Source organism: Hemitrygon akajei, chromosome 7 (assembly GCF_048418815.1).
Source record: "Hemitrygon akajei chromosome 7, sHemAka1.3, whole genome shotgun sequence".
NCBI classification, from domain to species: domain Eukaryota; kingdom Metazoa; phylum Chordata; class Chondrichthyes; order Myliobatiformes; family Dasyatidae; genus Hemitrygon; species Hemitrygon akajei.
The window spans coordinates 134,256,985-134,282,135 of record NC_133130.1 but is presented as its reverse complement, the minus strand read 5'-3'; the positions used below and the strand labels follow the sequence as shown (position 1 = coordinate 134,282,135).

Sequence of the window (25,151 nt, the reverse complement as noted above, 5' to 3'; positions counted from 1 at the left end):
CTGCAGAAAAGGAGGAAGTCATGGAGGGATTGTCTACTGAGTCTCTGTGGGTGGAAATTAGAAACAGGAAGGGGTCAATAACTCTACTGGGTGTTCTTTTCTTTTTACAGACTACCCAATAGTAACAGGGACATTGAGGAGCAGATAAGGAGGCAGATTCTGGAATGGTGTCATAATAACAGAGTTGTCATGGTGGGTGAATTTAATTTCCAAAATATTGATTGGCATCTCCCTACAGTGGGGGGGTTTAGATGGGCTAGAGTTTGTTAGGTGTGTTCAGGAAGGTTTCCTGACACAATATGTAGAAAAGCCTACAAGCGGAAAGGCTGTACTTGATCCGGTATTGGGAAATGAACCTGATCAGGTGTCATGTCTCTCAGTAGGAGAGCATTTTGGAGATAGTGATCACACTTCTATCTCCTTTACCATAGCATTGGAGAGGGATAGAAACAAGCAAGTTAGGAAAGCATTTAATTGGAGTAAGGGGAAATATGAAGCTATCAGGCAGGAACTTGGAAGCATAAATTGGAAACAGATGCTCTCAGGGAAATGTATGGCAGAAATGTGGCAACTGTTCAGGGGATATTTGCATGGCATTCTGCATAAGTATGTTCCAGTGAAACAGGGAAAGGATGGTACGGTACAGGAACTGTGGTGTACAAAGGCTGTTGAAAATCTAGTCAAAAAGAAAAGTTTACAAAATGTTCAAAAAACTAGGTGATGATAGAGATCTAGATTATAAGGCTAGCAGGAAGGAGCTTAAGAATGAAATTAGGAGAGCCAGAAGGGGCCACAAGAAGGCCTTGGTGAGCAGGACTAAGGAAAACCCCAAGACATTCTACAAGTATGTGAAGAGCAAGAGAATAAGATGTGAGAGAATAGGACCAATCAAGTGTGACAGTGGAAAAGTGTGTATGGAACTGGAGGAGACGGTAGAGGTACTTAATGAATACTTTGCTTCAGTATTCACTACAGAAAGGGAACTTGGGATGACTTACAGTGGATTGAAAAGCTTGAGCATATTAAGAAAGAGGATGTCCTGGAGCTTTTGGAAAGTGTCAAGTTGGATAAGTCACCGGATGAGATATACCCCAGGCTACTTTGGGAGATGAGGGAGGAGATTGCTGAGCCTCTGGCAATGATCTTTGCATCAATGGAGATGGGACAGGTTCCGGAGGATTGGAGGGTTGCTGATATTGTTCCCTTATTCAAGAAAGGGAGTAGAGATAGCCCTGAAATTATAGACCAGTGAGTCATACTTCAGTGGTTGGTAAGCTGATGGAAAAGATCCTGAGAGGCAAGACTTATGAACATTTGGAGAGGTATAATATGATTAGGAATAGTCAGCATGGCTTTGTTAAGGGCAGGTCGTCCCTTACGAGCCTAACTGAATTTTCTGAGGATGTGACTAAACACATTGATGAAGGTAGAGCAGTAGATGTAATGTACAGTATATCAGCAAGGCATTTGATAAGGTACGCCATGCAAGACTTCTTGAGAAAGTAAAGAGGCATGGGATTCAAGAGAACCTTGCTTTGTGGATCCAGAATTGACTTGCCCACAGAAGGCAAAGAGTGGTTGTAGATGGTCATATCCTGCATGGAGATCGGTCACCAGTGGTGTGCCTCAGGGCTCTGTTCTGGGACCCTTACTCTTCGTGATTTTTATAAATGACCTGAATGAGGAAGTGGAGGGATGGGTTAGTAAATTTACTGATGACACAAAGGTTAGGGATTTTGTGGATAGTGTGGAGGGCTGTCAGAGATTTTAGCAGGACATTGATAGGATGCAAAACAGGGCTGAGAAGTGGCAGATGGAGTTCAACCCAGAAAAGTGTGAGCTGGTTCATTTTGGTAGGTCAAATATGATGGCAGAATATAGCATTAATGGTAAGACCCCTGGCAGTGTGATCAGAGGGATCTTGGTGTCCAAGTTCATAGGACACCCAAAGTTGCTGTGTAGGTTGACTCTGTGGTTAAGAAGGCACATGGTGCATTGGCCTTTATCAACTGTGGGATTGAGTTTAAGAATCAAGAGGTAATATTACAGCTGTATAGGATCCTGGTCAGATCCCACTTAGGAGTACTGTGCTCAGTTCTGGTCACCTCACTATAAGAAGGATGTGAAAACTATGGAAAGGGTGCAAAGGAGATTTACAAGGATGTTGCCTGGATTGGGGAGCATGCCTTATGAGAATAGGTTGAGTGAACTCAGCCTTTTCTCCTTGAAGCGGCAGAGGATGAGAGGTGACCTGACAGAGGTGTATAAGATGATGAGATGCATTGACCGTATGGATAGTCAAAGAGGCTTTTTCCCAGGGCTGAAATGGCTAACATGAGAGGGCACAGTTTTAAGGTGCTTGGAAGTGGGTACAGAAAAGATGGCAGGCATAGGTTTTTTTAAGCAAAGAGTGGTGAGTGCGTGGAATGGGGTACCAGAGACGGTGGTAGAGGTGGATACAATAGGATCTTTTAAGAGACTCCAGGATAGGTACATGGAGCTTAGAAAAATAGAGGACTATGGGTAACCCTAGGTAATTTCTAAATATGTACATGTTCAGCACAGCATTGTGGGCCAAAGGGCCTGTATTATGCTGTAGGTTTTCTATGTTTTTATATAAAAATATGTTTAGTAGGTTCACAGAAGGAGCAGAGAGCATTGAAAAAAATCTTTGTAGATGAGATCAAGCAAGAAGGGCTGAGTTCAGAGACCAGACAGGAAGTAACAAAATAGTCAAGGCGAGTATGTAAAATTAGAACATTAAAACTTTGTTATTCAACCATTTGGAAACAGCAACAGTTCTGCATCTGAATCACCAGTTAAAGTCATGGAGCCATGTAACACAGATATAAATCTTTTGGCCCAACCACTCCATGCTGATAATAGTGCCCATCCAGATAGTCCCAGTTTCCTACGTTTGACCTATATCCCTCTAAGCCCTATTCAAATGCTTTTTAAATGCTACTACTGTACCTGCCTCACCCTCTTCCTCTGGCAGCTCGTTCCATATATATATACAAACCCTCTGCATGAAAAAGTTACCCCACAGATCCCTTTTAAATCTTTCTCATCTCACCCTAAATCTATGCAAATGTACGTTTTGGACTCCCTTACACTGGAGAACAACCACCTTATCTGTGCCCTTGATAATTTTAAACATTTCTATAAGACCACCACTCTTTCTCTTATGTTCCAAAGAATAAAGACCTAGCCTGGACAACTTCTCCCTAAAACCCAGACCTTCTCGTGTTCCCTTCACCCAGCAGTACTCCAATTCCCACAATCCCTTTAAACTGACCAGGATCAATATTCTTGTGCTCCCTTTAAATTTCACTGGCAGATTTCAAATTTTATTTATAATACTATGTAACATTTAAACATGATTCTAAAAATGTGTTGGAGTAATTTGTAAAAGTTGCTAGTCCCGAGTGTTCCAGATTATCAGAGTTTTCTTGGTTGATGCACTTTATTGTCTGAAAAAGAAGTCAAAATTTCAATCTCAACTTTAATAGTAATTTAAACAAAAAGAAACAGGGTGGCAAGTTGGGGATGCACAAACTGCATGGTGAGAAATTCAACAACCTCTCACAAAGAACTGTACAATTGTTGAAGATTTTGTCTAAATGCTGAAATGGAAAAAAAAGTACACAACAAAGCTTAATCTCTTCAGATATTCTACAGGATGTCAAGAAAATCTGAAGAAAAGGTACTTAAAGATATGGAGTCTTGGGTCCTGGGTAAGGTTTAATAAACATGGTTTGTGGATTGGACTGTTGGTCATGATATGATGGGTTTCTGGTTATTCCTTTCTTTTGTGTTATTTTGTGTTATTTTGATCGGGGCGGACTGGCTCTGTGGCCTGCAGCCAACAAATAACACAGCCTTAAATTGAAATGAGTTGAACTAAACTGAATATTCCTCGACTGTTTCAATGACTTTGTAGTTTGATGCTTTATATTTACTTGTTTTCTGCCATTTGCATGATATGTTCTTCTTTTTTTGCACACTGGATATTTGATGTTTTCTTTGAACGGGGTTCCATGCTGTTCTTGGTTTTGTGGCCGACTGTGGGAAGACGAATCTCAGAGTGATTTTCCTGCATACATACTCTGATAATAAGTGTATTAAGAATCTCTGAACCTTTGGTAAAATCCAATGACTATTTTTTAAAATGTGATTACAAAAATTGCATGTTAAAACATTACCCAGGACATTAGAAATTTCAATTGAAAGGGAAGCTAAAATTTCTTATAAAGGTATTTTTAGTAATGGAATTGTTAAATCTATGTATCATATTGATTAATTGCTATAGCATTAATTGCTATATATAACGTGTCATGCTCAGACTTAAGTCTCGATTTTAAAGTTTACCTACATTTATGTAATTCCTATTAAACAGAATCAAAAAGCAGCATTTAAGGAGCTGGAATTTGGGCCATAGGGAAGATTTCTAATAACATTCCACCAATCCTTCAATGGTTTCTTTGATTCACCTGTGTTAAGATTTGATATAACATCGACAAAACGTGTCCATTCAGCATGCCAAACTCAAGCATTTTGGGCATGAGTAAGTTGGTCTCCCTCATGTCATTGGGTTCTGTGATGTTCTCTAGAGATACAAAAATATAAAATTAATGTAGGTTTGACAGTAAGAACAGCATGTGACAAAATGCAGCATTCTGACCAATTTTCTGTGCAGCCATGATTAAAACAAGATACACATAGAAACATCCCAGATTAGTAAACACAAGAGATGCTGAAACACACACAAAATGCTGGAAGAACTCATGTCAGGCAGCATCTTCGAAGAGGAATGAACAGTCAGCATTTTGGACAGAGACCCTTCATGAGTCCTAATGAAGGGTCTTTGCCCAAAACATTTACTGTTTATTCACCTCCATAGATGCTGCCTGACTTGTTGAGTTCCTCCAGCATTTTGTGTGTAATTACAGATTAATAAAGGGTGGGGTTCTGTGGCCTTTTATCTCCAAGTCAGATGACTGTAGGTATAACTCTGACTCCACAAACCTGTACCTATAATCAAAGCTAATACTACTTAGAGAGGGCTGCACGATCAGATACATCATAAATCAGGTCCTTCACCACTATCAACTACCCTTTTTACAGGTACCCTGCATTAATCCTATTAATCACAATCATCCCACAAGGGGCAATTTAGAGTATCCAATTAATCTACCTGCCTCTTTCCATGTACTTGCTAAGGTGTGGTATCCTGAGCCTCACACCGTTCTTCATGTTGTAAAGCTGCAGCACATCTTCTACTTTTTCCCTAGAAGCCTCCATTTTGTGATGAGAGCATGGATTGCTCAATTTCTAGCTGCTCCCCAGTTAAAATACACTCAGATTTCACTTTGTCTGTTGCTTTTCACCCTGTCACAATTTTGTTCATTCACTTAACATGTCAATGTTTCATTTCAGGTAGGTAACATTATTTATCAGAGGTGTGGCAAACCTCTGATTCAACTACTTAATAATAAAGCTAGGGAACAATTCTTTCTGCGCCAAAGTGTTCATCTTGAAACCTGTCTCAGTACACAACAAGATTATAAAGGCACCTACCTTTTTTATTCCTGAGAAAAAAGAATGCATCCTCATTGATAAACTCCGGAGGAATTTTCTCGAGTGAAACATGAAGCATTGGGTATTCCACTAACTGTGTTATGATTTTCTGAAATAACAAATAAACATAAATCTGAATATTGATGATGCATAAAAATAGGTAGTTTACACAGAAAGACATTTCATAAACTACATGCACGAGGGTTTCACCAATGCACTCCTACGTATGATTCTGACAGCTGTATCAGCAAAATGTAAAGTTCCCTGGATAACTCTTCCTACAAATCAAACAAACTGCCTCAGAGACTGCACTATATTTGAGGGTGACAACAAAACAATCAAACATAGCCTCCTGCTTTACTGTGCCCTTATGCATTCAGGCAATTTTGACAAGGGCTCAGGGAGAAATCAGCCACCCCAGAGGTACAGAGACATAGCCAGAAGTGTACAAAACAAACCAGTGTCCGTCCACCTCAATGTCTGCTATATTGAATATCAAGGAGGGCTTTGAAAGTTTCTGACAGGATGAAGGGGATAGGCAACTTGTCACAAACAGGAGAAAATCTTCAGATGCTGGAAATTCAAGCAACATACATGTGTGCCTGCAAAGCTGAAGAGCTTCAACAGAGATCTTAACTTCAAAAGTTTGACTAAAGTTTAAAGTAAATTTATTACCATGTATCCCCATATACAACCCTTTCTTATAGGCATACTCAACAAATCTATAATAGAATAATAAACATAATAGAATCAATGAAAGACAGCACCAACTCGGGTGATCCACCTGTGTGCAAAATTCAACAAACTGCAAATAGATAAAGAAAGAAATAATAATAATGATAAATGAAAAAGCAAATAATGTCGAGAAGATGTGATGAAGAGTCCTTAAAAGTGAGTCCATAGGTTGTGGAAACAGTTCAGTGTTTGGGGTGAGCGACGCTGAATGAAGTTATCCCCTCTGGTTCAAGAGCCTGATGGTTGAGGGGTAATAACTGTTCCTGAACTTGGTAGTGAGAATCCTGAGGCTCCTGTACCTTCTTCCTGATGGCAGGAGCAAGAACAGAGCATGATCTGGGTGGTAGGGGTGTGGTGAACTAGATATACCTGTCTGACTGCTCCTGTGGCTCCTCCCACAGACCCTGCTGACTGCTCCTGTGGCTCCTCCCACAGACCCCTGTATAAAGGCGACTGTGGGCTGCTGCTCTCCCTCATTTTCCCCAGGATGTAGTGCTGTTTATTCTTCCAGTCAATAAAAGCCGATATCTCGCTTCCTAAGTCTCAGCGTGAGTTATTGATGGTGCATCAAGGGGTCCCAATGATAGATGCTGCTTTCCTGCAACAATGCTCCATGTAGACGTACTCAATGGTGGGGACGGCTTTACCCGTGATGGACTAGGTTGTATCCAAAGTTCAAAGTAAAATTTAATATCAGAGTACATGCATATCACCACATACAACCCTGAGATTCTTTTTCCTGCAGGTGTATTTAACAAATCTATAGAACAGTAGCTATAAACAGGAACAATAAATAAAAAACTGTGCAAATGCAAATATAAGTAAATAGCAATAAATAACAAGCATGAAATAACAAGATAAAGAGTCCTTAAAGTGAGACCATCAGTTGTAGGAACGCTGGAAATAGAGTAAGTGTAGTTGTCCCCTTTTGTTAAGAGCCTGATGGTTGAGGAGTAGGAACTGTTCTTGAACCTGGTAGTGCAAGTTCTGAGGCTCTTGTACCTTCTACCTGATGGCAGCAGCGAGAAAACAGCATGCCCTGAGTAGTGACAATCTTTGATGATGGATGCTGCTTTTCTATGGCAACATTTCATGTGGATGTGATCAATGCTTGGAAGGGTTTTACCCATGATGTACTGGGCCAAATCCTCTACCTTTTGCAGGATTTCCTGCTCAAAAGGTATTGGTGTTCCCTTAACAAGCCATAATGCAAGCAGTCAGCACACTTTCCACCACACATCTATAGAAGCTTGCCAAGGTTTTTGATGACATGCCAAATCTCCACAGATTCCTGAGGAAGTAAAGGCACTGTTGTGCTTTACTTTGCAATGACGGGTCCAGGACAGGTCCTCTGAGAAATTGACACCCAGGAATTTAGTTACTGACCCTCTCCACCTCTGATCCTCTGATAAGTACTGGCTCATAGATCTCTGGTTTCCTTCTCCTGAAGACTACAATCAATTCCTCAATCTTATTGACATTGAGTGAGAGGTTGTTGTTATTGCTCCACTCAGCTATGTTTTCAATCTCCCTCTTGTATGCTGATTCATCACCACCTTTAAGGCAGAGATTTATAAGTGTACTTAAGGCAGAGATTGATAGGTATCTGAGTAGTCAGGGCATCAAAGGTTATGGTGAAAAGGCAGGGGAATGGGACTAAAGGGGAGATTGGATCAGCTCATGATGAAATGGCGGAGCAGACTCGATGGGCCAAATGGCCGACTTCTGCTCCTTTGTCTTTAATACAGCCCACAACAGTGGTGTCATCAGCATACTTGTATATGGTGTTGGAGCTGTAGTTAGCCAGTCATAGGTGTAAAGCAAGTAGAGCAGGGGGCTAATCACACACCCCTGTGCTGATGGAGATTGTGGAGGAGAAGTTTTTGCCAATTCAAACTGGGATCTGCAAGTGAGGAAACCCAAGATCCAATTGCACAAGGAGGTATTGAGACCCAGTTCCTGGAGTTTACTGATTGGTTTTGAAGGAATGATGGTATTAAATGCTGAGCTGTAATCAAAAAAGAACATCCTGGTGTATGCATCTGCATTGTCCAGATGTTCCAAGGTTGTGTGAAGAGCCAATGAGATGGCATCTGCTGTAGACCTGGTGTATCGGTAGACAAATTGGAGAGGATCTAAACTGCCACTCAGACAGGAGCTGATGATGTGTTTCAACACCAGACTCTCAAAAGACTTCATCACTGTGGATGCAAATGCCACTGGGCGATTGTCATTGAGACAGGCTACCACGTTCTTCTTGAGCACCAGTATGATTGAAGCCTGCTCAAAACAGGTGGGTACCACACACTGCAGGAGCGAGACATTGAAGATATCTGTGAATACATCAACCAGTTGGTCAGCACAGGTCTTCAGTACTCAATCAGGTACTCCGTCCAGACTGGATGCTTTCTTTGAATTCATTCTCTTGAAGGCAGCCCATGTGTCATCTTCGGACACTAAGACCACAGGATCATTGGGGAGACATGAGGGTGCACGATGGTTCCTCCCTTTTCTGGTGGTCAAAGTGAGCATAGAAGGCATTAAGCTAATCTAGAAGCAAAGGTTTGCTGTCCCATGTTGCAAGATTTAATTTTGTAGGAGGTTATGGCATTCAAACCCTGCTACAACTGTCAAGCATCCCTCATTGATTCCCGTCTAGTCTGGAATCTCCACTTCACCCATGAGATGGCTTTCTGGAGAACATCTCTGTACTGTATTACTCTTGATCTCCAGACTTGAATGCCTCTCATCTGGCTCTCAGCTAATTATGGATTTCATGGTTCATCCAGGTCTTCTGATTGGGATAAATCCTGAACGAGTTCGTGGGGACACACTCATCTACAGCTGTTTAACAAAGTCTGTTACGACCCTTGTGTATTCAGATCCTCAGGTGAGTTTTTGAACACAGCCCAGTCCACTGACTCAAGGCAATCCAGTAACTGTTTCTCTGGCTCCCGCAGAGGCAGTATCCACCACTTTTTATGCAGATTAAAGAGTAAAGATCAGTTTATCTGGAAATAAAGTCATCAATATAGAAATGCTTATTATCTTAGTATGTAAGAGCTTGGGGCAGCTTGGCAGCATAATGGTTAGTGCGTAGGGTAACATACTTGGTATAAAAGTACATAATTCATAACCACCGATATTAAGTTGGGATTTCACTTTAAGAGGCTGGTCTAACGTGATGACATAATTACTTGAAGGGTTTTTAGTGCACTGGAAGTTTCAGTTTTTGGTGTTTCAATAAATGAATTGCTATGGCTTTTCTGAAACATAAAATGCCTCACATCATTTTATTTGCAAAAACCCACATTGGTGACCCATTGCTCTAGGATAATTTGAGTTAGTGAACATGTCGGTCAATGCATGCCGTCATTTGGTTTGTACAATCTGAGGCCCAGTTCACTCTGCGAGAAATCTCCGCCGACTACGCCAAATATTTCTACATAGTAACATTGCTCAGCAACTCCACACCTGTGAGAGTGGTGAGTAAGCTAGAACACAATAAATACTGATCACTGAAAATTCACCTCTTACAGACTTCTGGACCATCAGAGTCTGACCGCACCAAACAATTACTCTCCTTGCCTGGCTTCCGCGATGGTAAGCCTGTGAAGCTAATGAACCATATGTTGTCTCTCCTGGGAAATCACCATCCTTGTTTTATTTTTAAAGAAATTTTCATGCAGCAAATGCCTGATCAAGTTTGTATAACCCCCATGATGGACTATAGGTAGCTTGCTAAGATGGCTAATTGGCTACATTCAGCAAGGCAGCAATCTATCATTTCTCCTTTCCTACATCAACAAGCCTGGTCAGCAAGGGGCCCTCAACATAAGGATGCCCACACCTGCGAAACAGACTATGCCAGGCCCGTGTTTTTACTATGCTCACTTTGGTATGAATGCTAGGAAGTGCTGACTGCCTTGAAGCTTTGGCAGTGCCAGCACATTGGCACATCGGAGGTCTGTGAATTCTGTGGGTTCCAGATGCCAGGGTTATCTACTGTTTATTACAGACACTCTTTCAGGTCAATGCTTCTTGTGTGCATGGGTGGTCAAGTGAGTATGCTGCCAGCATTGCCTATTGATGAAAAGGCAAAGAGCGATGAAACCTAGGTGGAAGCTGCCAATGGCAGCAAGATCCAGACTCACAGGACACATTGAGTGACGCACTGCTTCAGATGGTGATGCTATACATTGCACTTCACCCTGGCTAAAGTGGCTAGACCTCTATTTGGTGCAGATTTCTTGTGTGCCCAAGAATTGTTGGTCGATCTTAAGAACTATTGGCTTGTGGATGCCAAGGACTTTGGGCCATTACCTTGCTCCCCCAGTAAGTTCTCAATGACTCTGTCAGGCACATGCACCACCACATGTGAGCTTACTCGACTGCTGAGCAAATTCCCAAACCTCATAAAGCCCCAATTCTCCACAAATCACAAAACATGGGGTTGAGCACCACATTTCCAGTCCATGCCCACACGCAAAGACTGGACCCAGAAAAGCTGGCAACCACAAAGGCTAAGTTTGCCAACACGGAAAGACTTGGAACTGTACACTAGTCGAATAGCCCCTGGGCTTCCTCTCTCCATATGGTCCCTAAGTCGGGAGGTTGCCGCCTGTGTGGTAATTACCATCACCTTAACAAGGTCACCACCCGATCGCTACCCGGTCCCACACATACAAGACTCATCAGCACATTTAACTGGAAATTCAACTTCATTAGCGGTTCCTATCAGATGCCTTTGTGCTCGGAGAGCATTCCCAAAACAGCTACGATAACCCAATTTGGCCTTTCTGAGCTTCTGCGTATGCTGTTCGGGCTGAAAATGCAGCACAGACATTCCAATGTCTGATGGACTCTGTATTATTAGATTTTCTTTTTGTTCACCTGGATGACATACTTGTCGCCAGTGCATCCAAATCTGAACACGTACCCCATGTCTGCATACTTTTCAAGCACTTGGCCAACATGGGTTGATTATTAACCCTGCTAAATGCCTGCATGGGTGTCAACCACTGACTTTCTCAGCCATCGCATCTCCACAGAAAATGCGAAAGCCCTCCCATCAAAAGTAGCTGCTATTATGGATTTCCCACTGCACTGCTGCACTACTAAAAAACGAAAGGAGTTTTTGAGCATAGTAAATTTCTATCACCAGTTCTTTCCACAAACTTAGGCCTCCCCTGTATTGTGCGCTTAAAGGAAATACGCCTAATCAAGTGCTTGACTGGTCAGTGGACATGACCAGGGCACTTGATAATACCAAACGAGCGCCAACATGACCCTACTGGCGCAGCTACCCCCCCAATGCACCCATAGCCTTTATTACTGATGCTTTACACTGTGCTGTGGATGCTGTGCAGGAACAGTTGGTTGGAGGTGTGTGGCAGCCACTCGCCTTCTTGAGCCGCTAGCTCCATCCCGCCGAAAAGAAAGTACAGCACGTTTGACTGCGAGCTTCTCGGTCTCTACCTGGCTGTTCGCCATCTATGCTTTCTTTTAGGAGATCACCATTTCACTACAAACCCCTCATGCTCACAATGGCCAAGATATCAGACTCTTGGTCTGCATGACTTACATACAACATATCAAGGGGAAAAATAATTCCATGGCTGGTTGCCTCTTACAGCCAAAAGTCATCCATCTAGCATCAACGATGCCCACAGCCGTGGCCTGGGCATTCACCAGCACCTGGGTTGCTTGGTTTGATACCCCATCTGATATTTCCTCTAACTACGGTCCCCAATTCATTTCAAACCTTTGGGCTGCGATGGCCCAGAACCTCGGTGTTAGACTACATCACACCACGATGTATCACCCGCAGTCCAATGGCCTATTCAAATGAATTTACCACTCCTTAAAGGCTGCCCTGACTGATGACTGTTGGCATGATCATCTCCCACGGGTCCTGCTGGGGCTCAGAACAACTCCAAAAGAGGACCTACAGTTGTCTGTGGCTGAAATGGTATACAGTACGAGCGCCATATGATTTCATTCTTGATGCCATGGCTGCCTGGTCAGCCTTTCAACCATGTTCCACCCTCCTCAGTAAATTCAATTCCTTTTCCTACCTCCCATCATGACGTACAGCACTCTTGGGTTCCTGTTGACCTACATTCCACCTCATTTGTTTTCTTCCACTATGATGCACACCATCATTCCCTCGGGTCCCCTTACACTGGCTTGTTCCACATTTTGGAACAGGGAGAAAAGGCTTTTTATCACAGATAAGAGGGGTAAACCTGAACATATTTCAGTAGATCACCTTAAACCAATTCACCAAGATTTGGAGGATTCCGCTACCATGCCCCTGCCATCACCACATGACCATGAGCGTGTCAACACACCTCTGGATAAGCCGGAGGTACCTCCTGTTCCTCCACCCTCGGAACATAGGACCTGAGCTGGGTGGCTCGTCCAAGCTCCAGACAGGCTCACGATGCTGGTTTTAGTGAATTCTGGGGGTCCTGGGTAGGGTAACATGTACATAATTCACAACCACCGACATTGAGTTGAGGTTTCACTTTAAAAGGCTGGTCTGATGTGATGACATAATTACATAAAGTGTTTTTAGGGCACTTTAGGTTCAGATTTTGTTGCTCAATAAATGAGTTGCTATGGCTTTTCTGAAACATAAAATACCTCACGTCACTTTATTTACAAAAACTTACAAGTGTAATGCTATTACAGTGCCAGCACCCCAGGTTTAATTCCATTATTGTCTCTAAGAAATTTGTACATTCTCCCCATGACTGGGTAGGGTTTCTCTGGGTGCTCCTGTTTCCAAAATTATACGGGTTAGAAGGTTCATTGGGCAGGTTCATTGAGCCAGAAAGGCCTGTTGCCATGCTGTGAGCCCTTCCTTTGGTCAGGGTCAACCGTGGATATTGCATCTTAGTTGTCTACATGATATGCAAGCCAAGGCAGTATGATATGGAGAGCAAGCCTGTTGCACATGCAGCAAGCTCCCCCTCTCCACAATGATGATGAATCCAAAGGAACGGCAGAGATCAATACTGTTTGGCACCAGCTGCATCACAGGAGTTCCAGTCAGCATTGAACTCTAAATAGGACTGCCTTCGGGTCTGCAGCTCCAGATTTTTCCCCGGGTTTACTTCCAAAGCCTTCCTATAGCTGCAAGGCAGTGGAGGTTTGAGATCAGTTTCCCTTCTCCTAGATGAGATGCCAAGCCTGGATGACGAGCCCCATCTGCCTGAAGTGACTGGTTTTAAGGCACTAGTAACCCATCTTTGCCCCTTCTCCAGTCAGTAGAAACGGTTCCATCGTATTTAGTAACTAAGCCACACATGAAGGCCAGGAGACAGACTTGGTCATCAGAGGCTATTTGAGACACATGCCATTGGGAGTATTTAATAGGTAATGGGAGTTTATCTGGGTATAATAACCCTATGGAACCAACCATGCTGTATCTCCAAATAAATTAAAAAAAAGAAATGGACCTAGAGCATCCAGATTTCTGATATAAGACACACTGAAAATTCTAAAAATCTACATTCTGTACGAGATTGGCATTAGAAGCAGAATGACTGGAGAAGTTCACGGCCGTCCAAAATGTCCCAACAAGGGGCCTCCAGCCTCTTTCCGTTCTTACTCCACAGGTGCTGCCTGTGCTTCCAAATCTGCCTGTTTTTACTTCCAGCTCTCTACCGTCTGCTTGTTCACTTATGTTTGGAATGAGTTTATACTGAAGCTTTATAAAATAACTCACTGAGAATATCAATGCTGCTTCCAGAAGGATCTGCTTCAGTACACAATGCAGAGATTTGTAAGGAAAATGTCGTGCAGTACAGGTCAGCCCAAAGGATCACAAACACATTGTACTTGGTGTCTAGACTACAGCTGCCAACTTTCTAACATTAAGCGATAGTGAACTAAAACCATGATGTGATGCATACAGTTCGTGGGAGTTTTGGCGTTGGAGCTTCTTCGTCAGCCTGGCTTGCCTGGGATGCTGCGGGTTCCAGAGCCACAGTTGAGTGTTTACGACTACCGAGACCTGTGGATCCAAGCATATTTCAGACAAAATAGTTACCCTTTTCCCTCATGCAGGCATGCAAATTTTGCATACAGTAATGGGGAAACATGCATCTAATGCAGCTTCACTTTTTTATCATCTCATTAATGAAACGAAGAACAAGCTTTGCAATACTACGTCAGAGAATGAGAGCCCTGAAGGTAAGTCAATACAGATGTCTCGGATCGCGTCCACAACATTTTCGAGAGTGAGGGACAGCAGTCAAAAGTCTTGGTACGTATTGGTACCAATGATATAGGAGCTAAAAGCAAAGAGGTCCTGAAAAGAGAATTTATAGAGCTAGGTAGAAAGCTGAGTAGCAGGACCTCCCGGGTAGTAATTTCTGGACTGCTGCCTGGGCCACATGCCAGTGAAGGTAGAAACAGAGTGATTTGGCAGATTAATGCGTGGCTGAGAAGATGGTGCAGGGGGGCAGGACTTCAGGTTCTTGGATCATTGGGATCTCTTCTAGGGGAGGTACAACCTGTTGAAAAGTGATGAATTACACCTGAACCAGAGGCGAACCAATATTCTTGCAGGCAGGTTTGTTAGCGCTGTTGGGGAGGGTTTAAACTAATTTGGCAGGGGGTTGGGAACCAGAGTAAAGGAACTCAGGATAGAATGGATGGCATGCAGTCAGACTGTCAGAAAGGACAGTCAGATGATAGGGCATAACTGCAGCCAATAGGGTGAGTATCAGTGTGTTAGGGATGCAGAATCAATAAGGGTAGCAAATGTAGCACTCAAATTGTTATACCTCAATGCATTAAGTATAAGAAATAAGGTGGGTGTTGCACTATTACAGATTGTCAGGTATGATGTTGCGGCCATCACTGAATCATGGCTGAAGGATGGCTGTAGCTGGGAGCTGAATGTCCAAGGTTACACATTGTATCAGAGTGGTAGGAAGGTAGGCAGAGGGGGTGGAGTGGCTCTGCTGGTAAAGAAAGGCATCAAATCAGTAGAAAGATGTGACATAGGGTCGGAAGATGTTGAATACTTGTGGGGTCAGTTAAGAAACTGCAGGGGTAAAAGGACCCCTGCAGTTATAACAGGCCTCCCAAAAGTAGCTGGGATGTGGACAACAGGAAATAGAAAAGGCATGTGAGAAGGGCAACATTACAACAGTCATGGGAGATTTCAACATGCAAGTCAATTGGGAAAATCAGGTTGGAAATGAATCTCACGAGAGTGAGTTTGTTGAATGCTTATGAGATGGTTTTTTAGAGCAGTTTATCATTGAGCCTATGAGGGGACCAGTATAGTGGATTGGGTGTTAAGTAATGAATCAGAGGTGATTAGGGGTCTTAAGGTAAAAGAACCCTTAGGAGGCAGTGATCACAATATGAGTTCAACCTGAAATTAGATAAGGAAAAAATAAAGTCTGACGTAGCAGTATTTCAGTGGAGTAAAGTAAATTACAGAGGTTATGAGAGACGAGCTGACCAAAGTAAATTGGAAGGAGATGCTGGCAAGGATAACAGCAGGGCAGCAATGGTGTGAGTTTCTAGGAAAAATGAGGAAGGTGTAGGATAAAAACACAAAATGCTGGCAGAACTCAGCAGGCCAGATAGCATCTATGGGAGGAGGTAGTGACGACGTTTCGGGCCAAAACCCTTCATCAGGAGTGATCAGGTCCATCAGGTGTAGGATAGATGTATTCCAAACACTCAAATGGCAAAATAGTACAACCATGCCTGACAAGTGAGTAAAAGCAAAAGCTAGGGCATAAAACAAAACAAAAATTAGGGGGAAGATTGGGAAACTTTTAAAAACCTACAGAGAGCAACAAGAAGAATCTTTAGGAGGGAAAAGATGAAAAGAAAGCAAGCTAGCAAACAATATCAAAGTGGATAGTAAATGCTTTTTCAAGTATGTAAAATAAAAGAGAGATGAGACTGGATATAGAAAATGAGGCTGGAGCAATAATAACGGAGAACAAGGAGATGACAGATGAACTAAATGAGTATTTTGCATTAATGTTCACTGTGGAAGACACTAGCAGTGTGCCAGATGTTGAAGGGTGCAAGGGAAGAGAAGTGAGTGCAGTTGCTATTACAAGGGAGAAGGTGCTTAAAAAGCTGAAAGACCCAAGGGTACATATGGCACCCAGACCAGATGAACTTCACCATAGGGTTCTGAAAGAGGTAGCAGTAGAAATTGTGGAGGCATTAGAAATGATCTTTCAATAGACAATAGGTGCAGAAGTAGACCATTCGGCCCTTCGAGCCTGCACCGCCATTTTGAAATCATAGCTGATCATCTACTATCAATACCCAGTTCCTGCCTTGTCCCCATATCCCTTGATTTCCCTATCCATAAGATACCTATCTAGCTCCTTCTTGAAAGCATCCAGAGAATTGGCCTCCACTACCTTCCAAGGCAGTGCATTCCAGACCCCCACAACTCTCTGGGAGAAGTTTTTCCTTAACTCTGTCCTAAATGACCTACCCCTTATTCTCAAACCATGCCCTCTGGTACTGGACTCTCCCAGCATCTGGAACATAGTTCCTGCCTCTATCTTGTCCAATCCCTTAATAATCTTATATATTGCAATCAGATCCCCTCTCAATCTTCTTAATTCCAGCGTGTACAAGCCCAGTCTCTCTAACCTCTCTGCGTAAGACAGTCCTGACGTCCCAGGAATTAACCTCGTGAATCTACGCTGCACTTCCTCTACAGCCAGGATGTCCTTCCTTAACCCTGGAGATCAAAACTGTACACAATACTCCAGGTGTGGTCTCACCAGGGCCCTGCACAAATGCAAGAGGATTTCCTTGCTCTTGTACTCAATTCCCTTTGTAATAAAGGCCAACATTCCATTAGCCTTCTTCACTACCTGCTGCACTTGCTCATTCACCTTCAGTGACCGATGAACAAGGACTCCTAGATCTCTTTGTATTTCTCCCTTACCTAACTCTACACCGTTCTTACTCCCAAAATGGATAACTTCACACTTATTCACATTAAACATCATCTGCCAAGTATCTGCCCACTCACCCAGCCTATCCAAGTCACCCTGAATTCTCCTAACATCCTCATCACATGTCACACTGCCACCCAGCTTAGTATCAACAGCAAACTTGCTGATGTTATTCTCAATGCCTTCATCTAAATCGTTGATGTAAATCGTAAACAGCTGTGGTCCCAATACCGAGCCCTGTGGCACCCCACTAGTCACCACCTGCCATTCTGAGAAACACCCATTCACCGCTACCCTTTGCTTTCTATCTGCCAACCAGTTTTCTATCCATGTCAATGTCTTCCCCCCAATGCCATGAGCTTTGATTTTACCCACCAATCTCCTATGTGGGACCTTATCAAATGCCTTCTGAAAATCGAGGTACACTACATCCACTGGATCTCCCTTATCTAACTTCCTGGTTACATCCTCGAAAAACTCCAACAGATTAGTCAAGCATGATTTACCCTTGGTAAATCCATGCTGGCTTGGCCCAATCCTATCACTGCTATCTAGATATGCCACTATTTCATCTTTAATAATGGACTCTAGCATCTTCCCCACCACCGACGTTAGGCTGACAGGTCGATAGTTCTCTGTTTTCTCCCTCCCTCCTTTCTTAAAAAGTGGGATAACATTAGCCATTCTCCAATCCTCAGGAACTGATCCTGAATCTAAGGAACATTGAAAAATGATTACCTATGCATCCGCAATTTCCAGGGCCACCTCCTTTAGTACCCTAGGGTGCAGACCATCTGGACCTGGGGATTTGTCAGCCTTCAGTCCCATCAGTCTACTCATCACCATTTCCTTCCTAATGTCAATCTGTTTCATTTCCTCTGTTACCCTATGTCCTTGGCCCATCCATACATCTGGGAGATTGCTTGTGTCTTCCTTAGTGAAAACAGATCTAAAGTAATTATTAAATTCTTCTGCCATTTCTCTGTTTCCCATAACAATTTTACCCAATTCATTCTTCAAGGGCCCAACATTGTTCTTAACTATCTTCTTACTCTTCACATACCTAAAAAAGCTTTTATTATCCTCCTTTATATTCCCGGCTAGCTTGCGTTCGTACCTCATTTTTTTTCCCCGTATTGCCTTTTTAGTTAAGTTCTGTTGTTCCTTAAAAATTTCCCAATCATCTGTCCTCCCACTCACCTTAGCTCTGTCATACTTCCTTTTTTTTTTAATGCTATGCAATCTCTGACTTCTTTTTCAAAAGTCTTTGGACTGGCATGGCACCAGAAGATTGGAAAATTGCAAATGTTACTCCACTCTTTAGGAAAAGAGGAAGGCAGCAGAAAGGAAGTTATAGACCAGTTAGCCTGACCTCAGTGGCTGAAAAGATATTGGAGTCAATTGTTAAGGATGAGGTTATGGAGTACTTAATGACACAGGACAAGATAATAACAGGGGACGAGGAAATAGCAGATGAACTAAATGAGTACTTTGCATTCATGTTCATTGTGGAAGACACTAGCAGTATGGCAGAGGTTAAAGGGTGTGAGGGAAGAGAAGTGAGTGCAGTAGCTATTTATTACAAGGGAGAAGGTGCTCAAAATGTCAGGACAAAGTCAGTATGGTTTCCTTCAGGGAAAATCTTGCCTGATGAACCTTTTGGAATTCTTTGAGGAGATAACATGTAGGATAGATAAAGGGATGCAGTGGATATTGTTTATTTGGACTTTCAGAAGGCCTTTGACAAGGTGCATACATGAGGCTGCTTACCCAGTTAAAAGTCCAAGGCATTACAGGAAAGTTACTGGCATGGTTAGAGCATTAGCTGAGTGGTAGGAGGCAGCAAGTGGGAATAAAACAATCCTTTTCTGGTTGGCTGCCAGTGACTAGTGGTGTTCCACAGGGGTCAGTGTTGGGACTGATTCATCAATAATTTTGATGATGAAATGAATGGCTTTGATGCCAAATTTGCAGATGATATGAAGATTGGTGGAAAGGCAAGTAGTTTTGGGAAAACAGGTAGGCTATAGAAAGACTTAGATTAGGAGAATGGGCAAGAGAGTGGCAAATGAAATACAAAGTTTGAAAATCCATGGTCATGCACTTTGGTAATAGAAATAAATATGCAGTCTATTTTCTAAATGGAGAGAAAATCCAAAAATCTGAGATTCAAAGGGACTTGGGAGTCCTTGTGCAGAACACCCTAAAGATTAACTTGCAGGTTGAGTCAGTGGTGAGGTAGGCAAATGCAATGTTAGCATTCATTTCAAAAAGTCTAGAATACCAAAGCAGACATGTGATGCTGAGGCTTTATAAGGCACTGGTGAAGCCTCACCTTGAGTACTGTGAACAGTTTTGGGTTCCTCATCGAAGAAAAGATGTGCTGGCATTGTTCAGAGAAGGTTCAACAAGGATGATTCCGGGAATGAAAGGGTTGTTATACGAGGAATGTTTGATAGCTCTGGATCTGTACTCTTTGGAAGTTAGGAGGCTGGGGGGGGAGGGGGTTCTCATTGAAACCTCTCGAATGTCCAAAGGCCTAGACAGAGTAGATGTGGAAAGGATGTTTCCCCATGGTGTGGGAGTCTAGGAGAAGAGGGCACAGTCTCAGGATAGAAGGACGTCCATTTAAAACAGATGCAGAGAAATTTCTTTACCCAGAGGATGGTGGCCAGGTCGCTGGGTGTATTTAAGGCAGAGCTTGATAAGTTCTGGATTGGAGACAGCATTAAAGGTTACGGGGAGAAGGCTGGGGAGTGGAGCTGAGGAAGGGGGAAAAAATGGCCCAATTCTGCTCCTATGTCTTATGTTTTTTGATTGCGTAGATAGCCCACTGTACTTCTGAATAAACTAAAAGATCCCATTCAGTAAGCTCTACAGTTCAGAAATATCAAGCCAAACAGGAACATCCTCCAGGCACAGCAATTGTGAGAGATTAAATGTTAATGATCTATCCACAGATGCAGGTTTACTATTTCTAGCACTTTTTGATTTCAATACAGAGGAAGAGATGCTGGATGATACTCAATTGCTATTTACTGAACTTTGAATTTAATTTCACAGAATGAACTATAGGCCTCCACACAAGCTTACCAATTTGTGATGTTTCTTCCCCATCGAGCAACTCAGACTTCTCAGCTGTCTCAGCATCTTCATCATTTGTAGGTTCAGAGGTTTCCTCAGGCTCTTGATGAAGAATAATATAAAGAGCAAGAGATAAAACACAAGTAGCCCCATAATTTGTGGCAGGATCTTATGGAAGATGTGGAAACTGACTGACGCCTTTGCTTCTTTGGAATTCGACACAGTGAATCAATAACTTTTTCAATAAAAAATTAGTCCCGATGAAGGGTCTCAGCCTTAAGCGTCAACTGTTTATTTCCATCCATTGATGCTGCCTAACTTGCTGGATATTGTGAGTATTGCTCTAGATTCTCAGCATCTGGAATACCTCTTTGTGTCTATACAGCTGATCAGATCTCTATATTTTTACACTTTGGGAAGTGATATACTCCTCCTACTGGAGGTGAGAGATCAGGAATACTCTGTATTCCTGAGGACTACACCTTTGGGAAGTGTGCTCAGCTGCAGCTCCTGACTGACGATGTTGATGAACTACAGCTGGTTGCATTTAGTATCATCTAAGTGCTGAGACATAGGCAAAAGTTTTGGTAAGGTGATCACATCTAAGGTACAGGAAGTAGGTAGCTGGGTGACAAGCATAGGCAAGGAGTGTAGGCAGACAGTGCAGGGTTCCCCACTAGCCATTCCCTTCATTAACAGGTGCAGCCCCTTTGGGATACTGTTGGGGGCTGAGCTTTCAGGGATAACAGCAGCAGTTAGGTCTGTGACAGTGTCACTGGTCCCCGAGGATCTACAGGAAAGGGGCAATGGTGGGGAGCAGACTCATGCATTAGGGGACCAGGCATGAGGTTCTGTGAGTGAGAAGAGATGCAGGAATGGTGTGCCACTGAAGAGCAGCAGTCGGGTCTGTGACAGTATCACTGGCCCGAGGATCTACAGGAAAAGGTCAATAGTAGGAGCAGATTTATGCTTTAGGGGGCCAGGCATTACTTCCTGTGAACACAGAAGAGATGCCAGGATGGTGTGTTAACTTCTGGATGTCAGGGCCAGAAGTCACTGTACACTTTGGTCAGAAAGGGGATGAAGTCCTGCAGAGTGAGTATAGGGAGCTAGGAAAGAAGTTAAAAATCTCCAGCTTTCTCTTGGTGCTACATGTTTGTGAAGGCAGGGATAGAAAATTCAACCAGGTGAATGCATGGCTGAGAAACCGATGTGGGGCAGGGATTCAGGTCCTTGGATTATTGGGATCTCTTCTAGGACAGAAATGACTTATACAAGAGGGACACCTGAACTGGGGATCAATATCCTGGCAGAGAGATTTGCTAGTGCTACTCAGGAGGGTCTCAACTAGATTGGCAGTATCTGGGACCCTGAACCCTCGCGCTGGGGCTGTACGGCGTTGAGGCGCGTCCCCTGGGTGGTGGATGGGGGATCCCTCGTGTGAGGGGTGCACCGGATAATATGGAAAAAGGTGCCGCGAACCAACATAGCCTAGGAGAAGGGACTCCGATTCCAAACCTGGGTAGATAGGATTCGTTAGCCTTGGATGGCAGCCTATCTAAGAGAGGGTAAACTCTGATTTCAAACCCGGGCAGGTGGAGCTCGTTAGCATGGAAATGCCATCGCCTAGGGGAAGGTGACCCCGACAGAAAACCCCTGGTCCTCCAGGTTGGGGGTTGTGCAATGGGCTAACAACCCGTTCACGTAAAACAAGCAATTGTTACAGAAACCGTCAACAGATTGTCAACCACTAACCCAGATCTCAGGAAAAGCAGGGCCCCATTCAGGAGGCTGATGATGTGCTGCAACCAAACCCATTAGGAAGCTGCAGGGCTGACAACCCTCCTTCACCCGAGGAAAACCGTAATGGAGGCTCCAAAGCTGCTCTCACAGAAGAAATCTATCCTAATCGGAACATGGAATGTGAAAGCACTTTGGGAGACAGGTAGGTGCGCACAGGCAGTGAAGGAAATGAACCGCTACCACCTCACACTCCTGGGCATGTGCGAAGCAAGGTGGAATACTTTTGGTAAGACCAAACTGCAGACGGGAGAAACTCTGCTCTACTCCAGCAAAGAAAAAGAGGAAGACCAGCATGAGGCTAGTGTGGCCCTGATGTTGTCCAAAGAAGCAGCCAGAAGTTTGATAGAATGGGAACCAGTGTCCGACCGTATCATCACAGCCAGGTTCGAGTCCAGATTCCAGAAGGTATCCATTATCCTGTGCTACGCCCCAACTAACAATGCAGAGGAAGAAGAAAAAGAGCTCTTCTACACCCAGCTTCAAGCAGTAGTTGGAAAGGTACCTAAGCAAGATATGTTGATCGTCATGGGAGATCTGAATGCCAAAGTAGGCAGCGATAACACTGGCAGGGAGAGAGAGATGGGCCAGAACGGTTTGGGGAATATGAATGAAAATGGAGAACTCCCTACCGACTTCTGTGCCTTCAACGAACTGACCATTGGAGGTACCCTCTTTCCCCACTGACACTGCCACAAGATAACCTGGGTCTCGCCTGACCATCAAACAGAGAACCAGATTGATCACGTCATAGTCCGCCAGCACTGGAGAAGTTCATTGCAAGATGTGAGAGCCAAAAGAGGAGCAGATATTGGATCTGACCACCATTTGGTTGTTGCTCAGCTGAAGATGAAGCTGTCAGCCAAGAAGAAGCAACAGAACACGCGAATAAAGTTTGATGTTAGAAAACTACAGATGAAAGAGAACAAGAAAGATTTCCACATCGCCTTGCAAAACCGCTTTGGGGCTCTTCAAATAGAGGAACAAGATGAGAGAACAGCAGTACACGCCTGGATTACCTTCAAACAGGCCACTGTAGGAGCCTGCGAAGAAGTACTGGGAAGACCACCAGTCAACAGTAAACCTTGGATCAGGGACAAGACATGGCAGAAGGTGGAGGAGAGGAAAAAGCTCAAACAGAAGTTGAATCAGGCCAGAACCCGGCAACAGAAACAAATCACCACCAACAGGTACAGCGTGATGGCCAAGGAGGTGAAGAAACAGCTCAGAAAGGACAAGAGGTGATACTTCAATGAAATAGCAGAGCAAGCAGAAACAGCGGCCAGTAAAGGGGACCTCAAGGCACTCTACACGACAACTAAACTTTTGAGAGGGAAGAAAAGCAATTTCAACAGACCTGTTAGAGACAAGACAGGCCATCTGCTCACTTCGGTTGAAGATCAGCTGGAGAGATGGAAGGAACACTTCCAGGAAGTATTGAATAGACCACCAGCACAGAACCCACCTGACCTGGAGCCTGGAGACCCACTCAACATCAATATAGGTGAAATCACCAAGCAAGAAATTCGAAAAGCCCTGAAAAGCCTGAAGAACGGCAAGGCTGCTGGAGAAGACAACATTCCTGCAGAAGCATTGAAAGAGGGTGGACAGGTTATGGTAGACCATTTGCATAAACTGCTGAATTTGATATGGAGAACAGGAGAGATCCCATCAGATTGGAAAGAAAGGCCTCCTTGTGAAGCTGCCAAAATCTGGAGATCTTTCACTGTGTGGCAAGTGGAGGGGGATCACCTTGTTGTCCATTCCTAGCAAAGTTCTCACCAGGGTCATCTTGGAGCGGATGAAAGACACCACTGACCAGAGACTTAAAGATGAGCAGGCAGGGTTCAGGAAAGAGAGATCATGCATTGACCAGATAGCTACACTTAGAGTCATTGTGGAGCAAACAATAGAATGGCAAACTCCACTATATGTGTGTTTTATTGATTTTGAGAAGGCATTTGACAGCCTGGACAGAAAGTCAATGTGGAGCATCTTACGACACTATGGTGTACCGGAAGATATGGTGAATATCATCAAGCAGCTTTATGATGGCTTCTCATGCAGGGTCATCCACGATGGGAGACTGCCCGAAGAGTTCCTGGTCACTACTGGAGTCAGACAGGGATGCCTGCTGTCACCTCTACTTTTTCTTGTGGTACTCGACTGGGCTACAAGAACAGCCTATGCTGGCTCAGAGAGAGGCATCCAGTGGACGTTAACAGGGAAATTGGAAGACCTGGCATTTGCAGATGATCTCGCTCTTCTCTCACACCGGCTTCAAGATATGCAGAAGAAAGTAGATTCCTTGGGAGGGACCTCACAGCGAGTAGGCCTTAAGATCAGTCAGGAGAAGACCAAAGTTCTACGCATTAATAACAAACAAGAGGAGCCATTACGGATTGAAGGACAAATAGTTGAAGATGTAGACAAATTCACCTACCTCGGAAGCAAAATCAGTAAATCAGGAGGTACAGATGAGGACATCAGAGCAAGGATCGGAAAAGCCCAACTTGCCTTCACAACCCTGCAACCTGTTTGGAGATCTACAACCATCTCTGTCAAAACTGAGCTCCGTATATTCAGCTCCAATGTGAAAGCCATCCTGCTATATGGATCCGAAACATGGAGAATCACTAACATCAGCTGCAACAAGATCCAGACCTTTCTCAACAAATGCCTCCGGCAGATCCTCAGCCTCAAGTGGTACGACAGAGTGTCAAACCTAGACCTATGGAAGAGAGCAAACCAAGAGCCCATTGTATTCCAGATAAGGAGGAGGAAGTGGAGATGGGTCGGCCACACCTTGAGGAAGAGCCAGTCGAATGTCACTCGACAATCACTCGAATGGAATCCACAAGGGAAGAGAAGAAGAGGTCGCCCAAAGCAAACCTGGAGACGTAGGCTTTTGGATGAACTGAAAGCCGCCGGTCAAACTTGGGAGACTGCAAAAACATCTGCTAGAGATCGCAGAAAGTGGAGGACATT

At 43.7% G+C, this 25,151-nt stretch overlaps 1 protein-coding gene across 1 annotated transcript in view; it reads right to left on the bottom strand.

Annotated features, from left to right (window-relative positions):
* Positions 1 to 25,151, bottom strand: part of dnah10 (dynein axonemal heavy chain 10) — a 281,462-nt gene that overhangs the window by 252,942 nt on the left and 3,369 nt on the right. Inside the window, exons 2-5 of the mRNA XM_073052027.1 lie at positions 20,373 to 20,465; positions 14,238 to 14,338; positions 5,581 to 5,689; positions 4,494 to 4,609 (exon numbers count right to left, since the gene is read on the bottom strand). Of these exons, the coding sequence (XP_072908128.1) occupies positions 4,494 to 4,609; positions 5,581 to 5,689; positions 14,238 to 14,338; positions 20,373 to 20,465 (419 nt within the window). The remainder of the gene's footprint in view (positions 1 to 4,493; positions 4,610 to 5,580; positions 5,690 to 14,237; positions 14,339 to 20,372; positions 20,466 to 25,151) is intronic.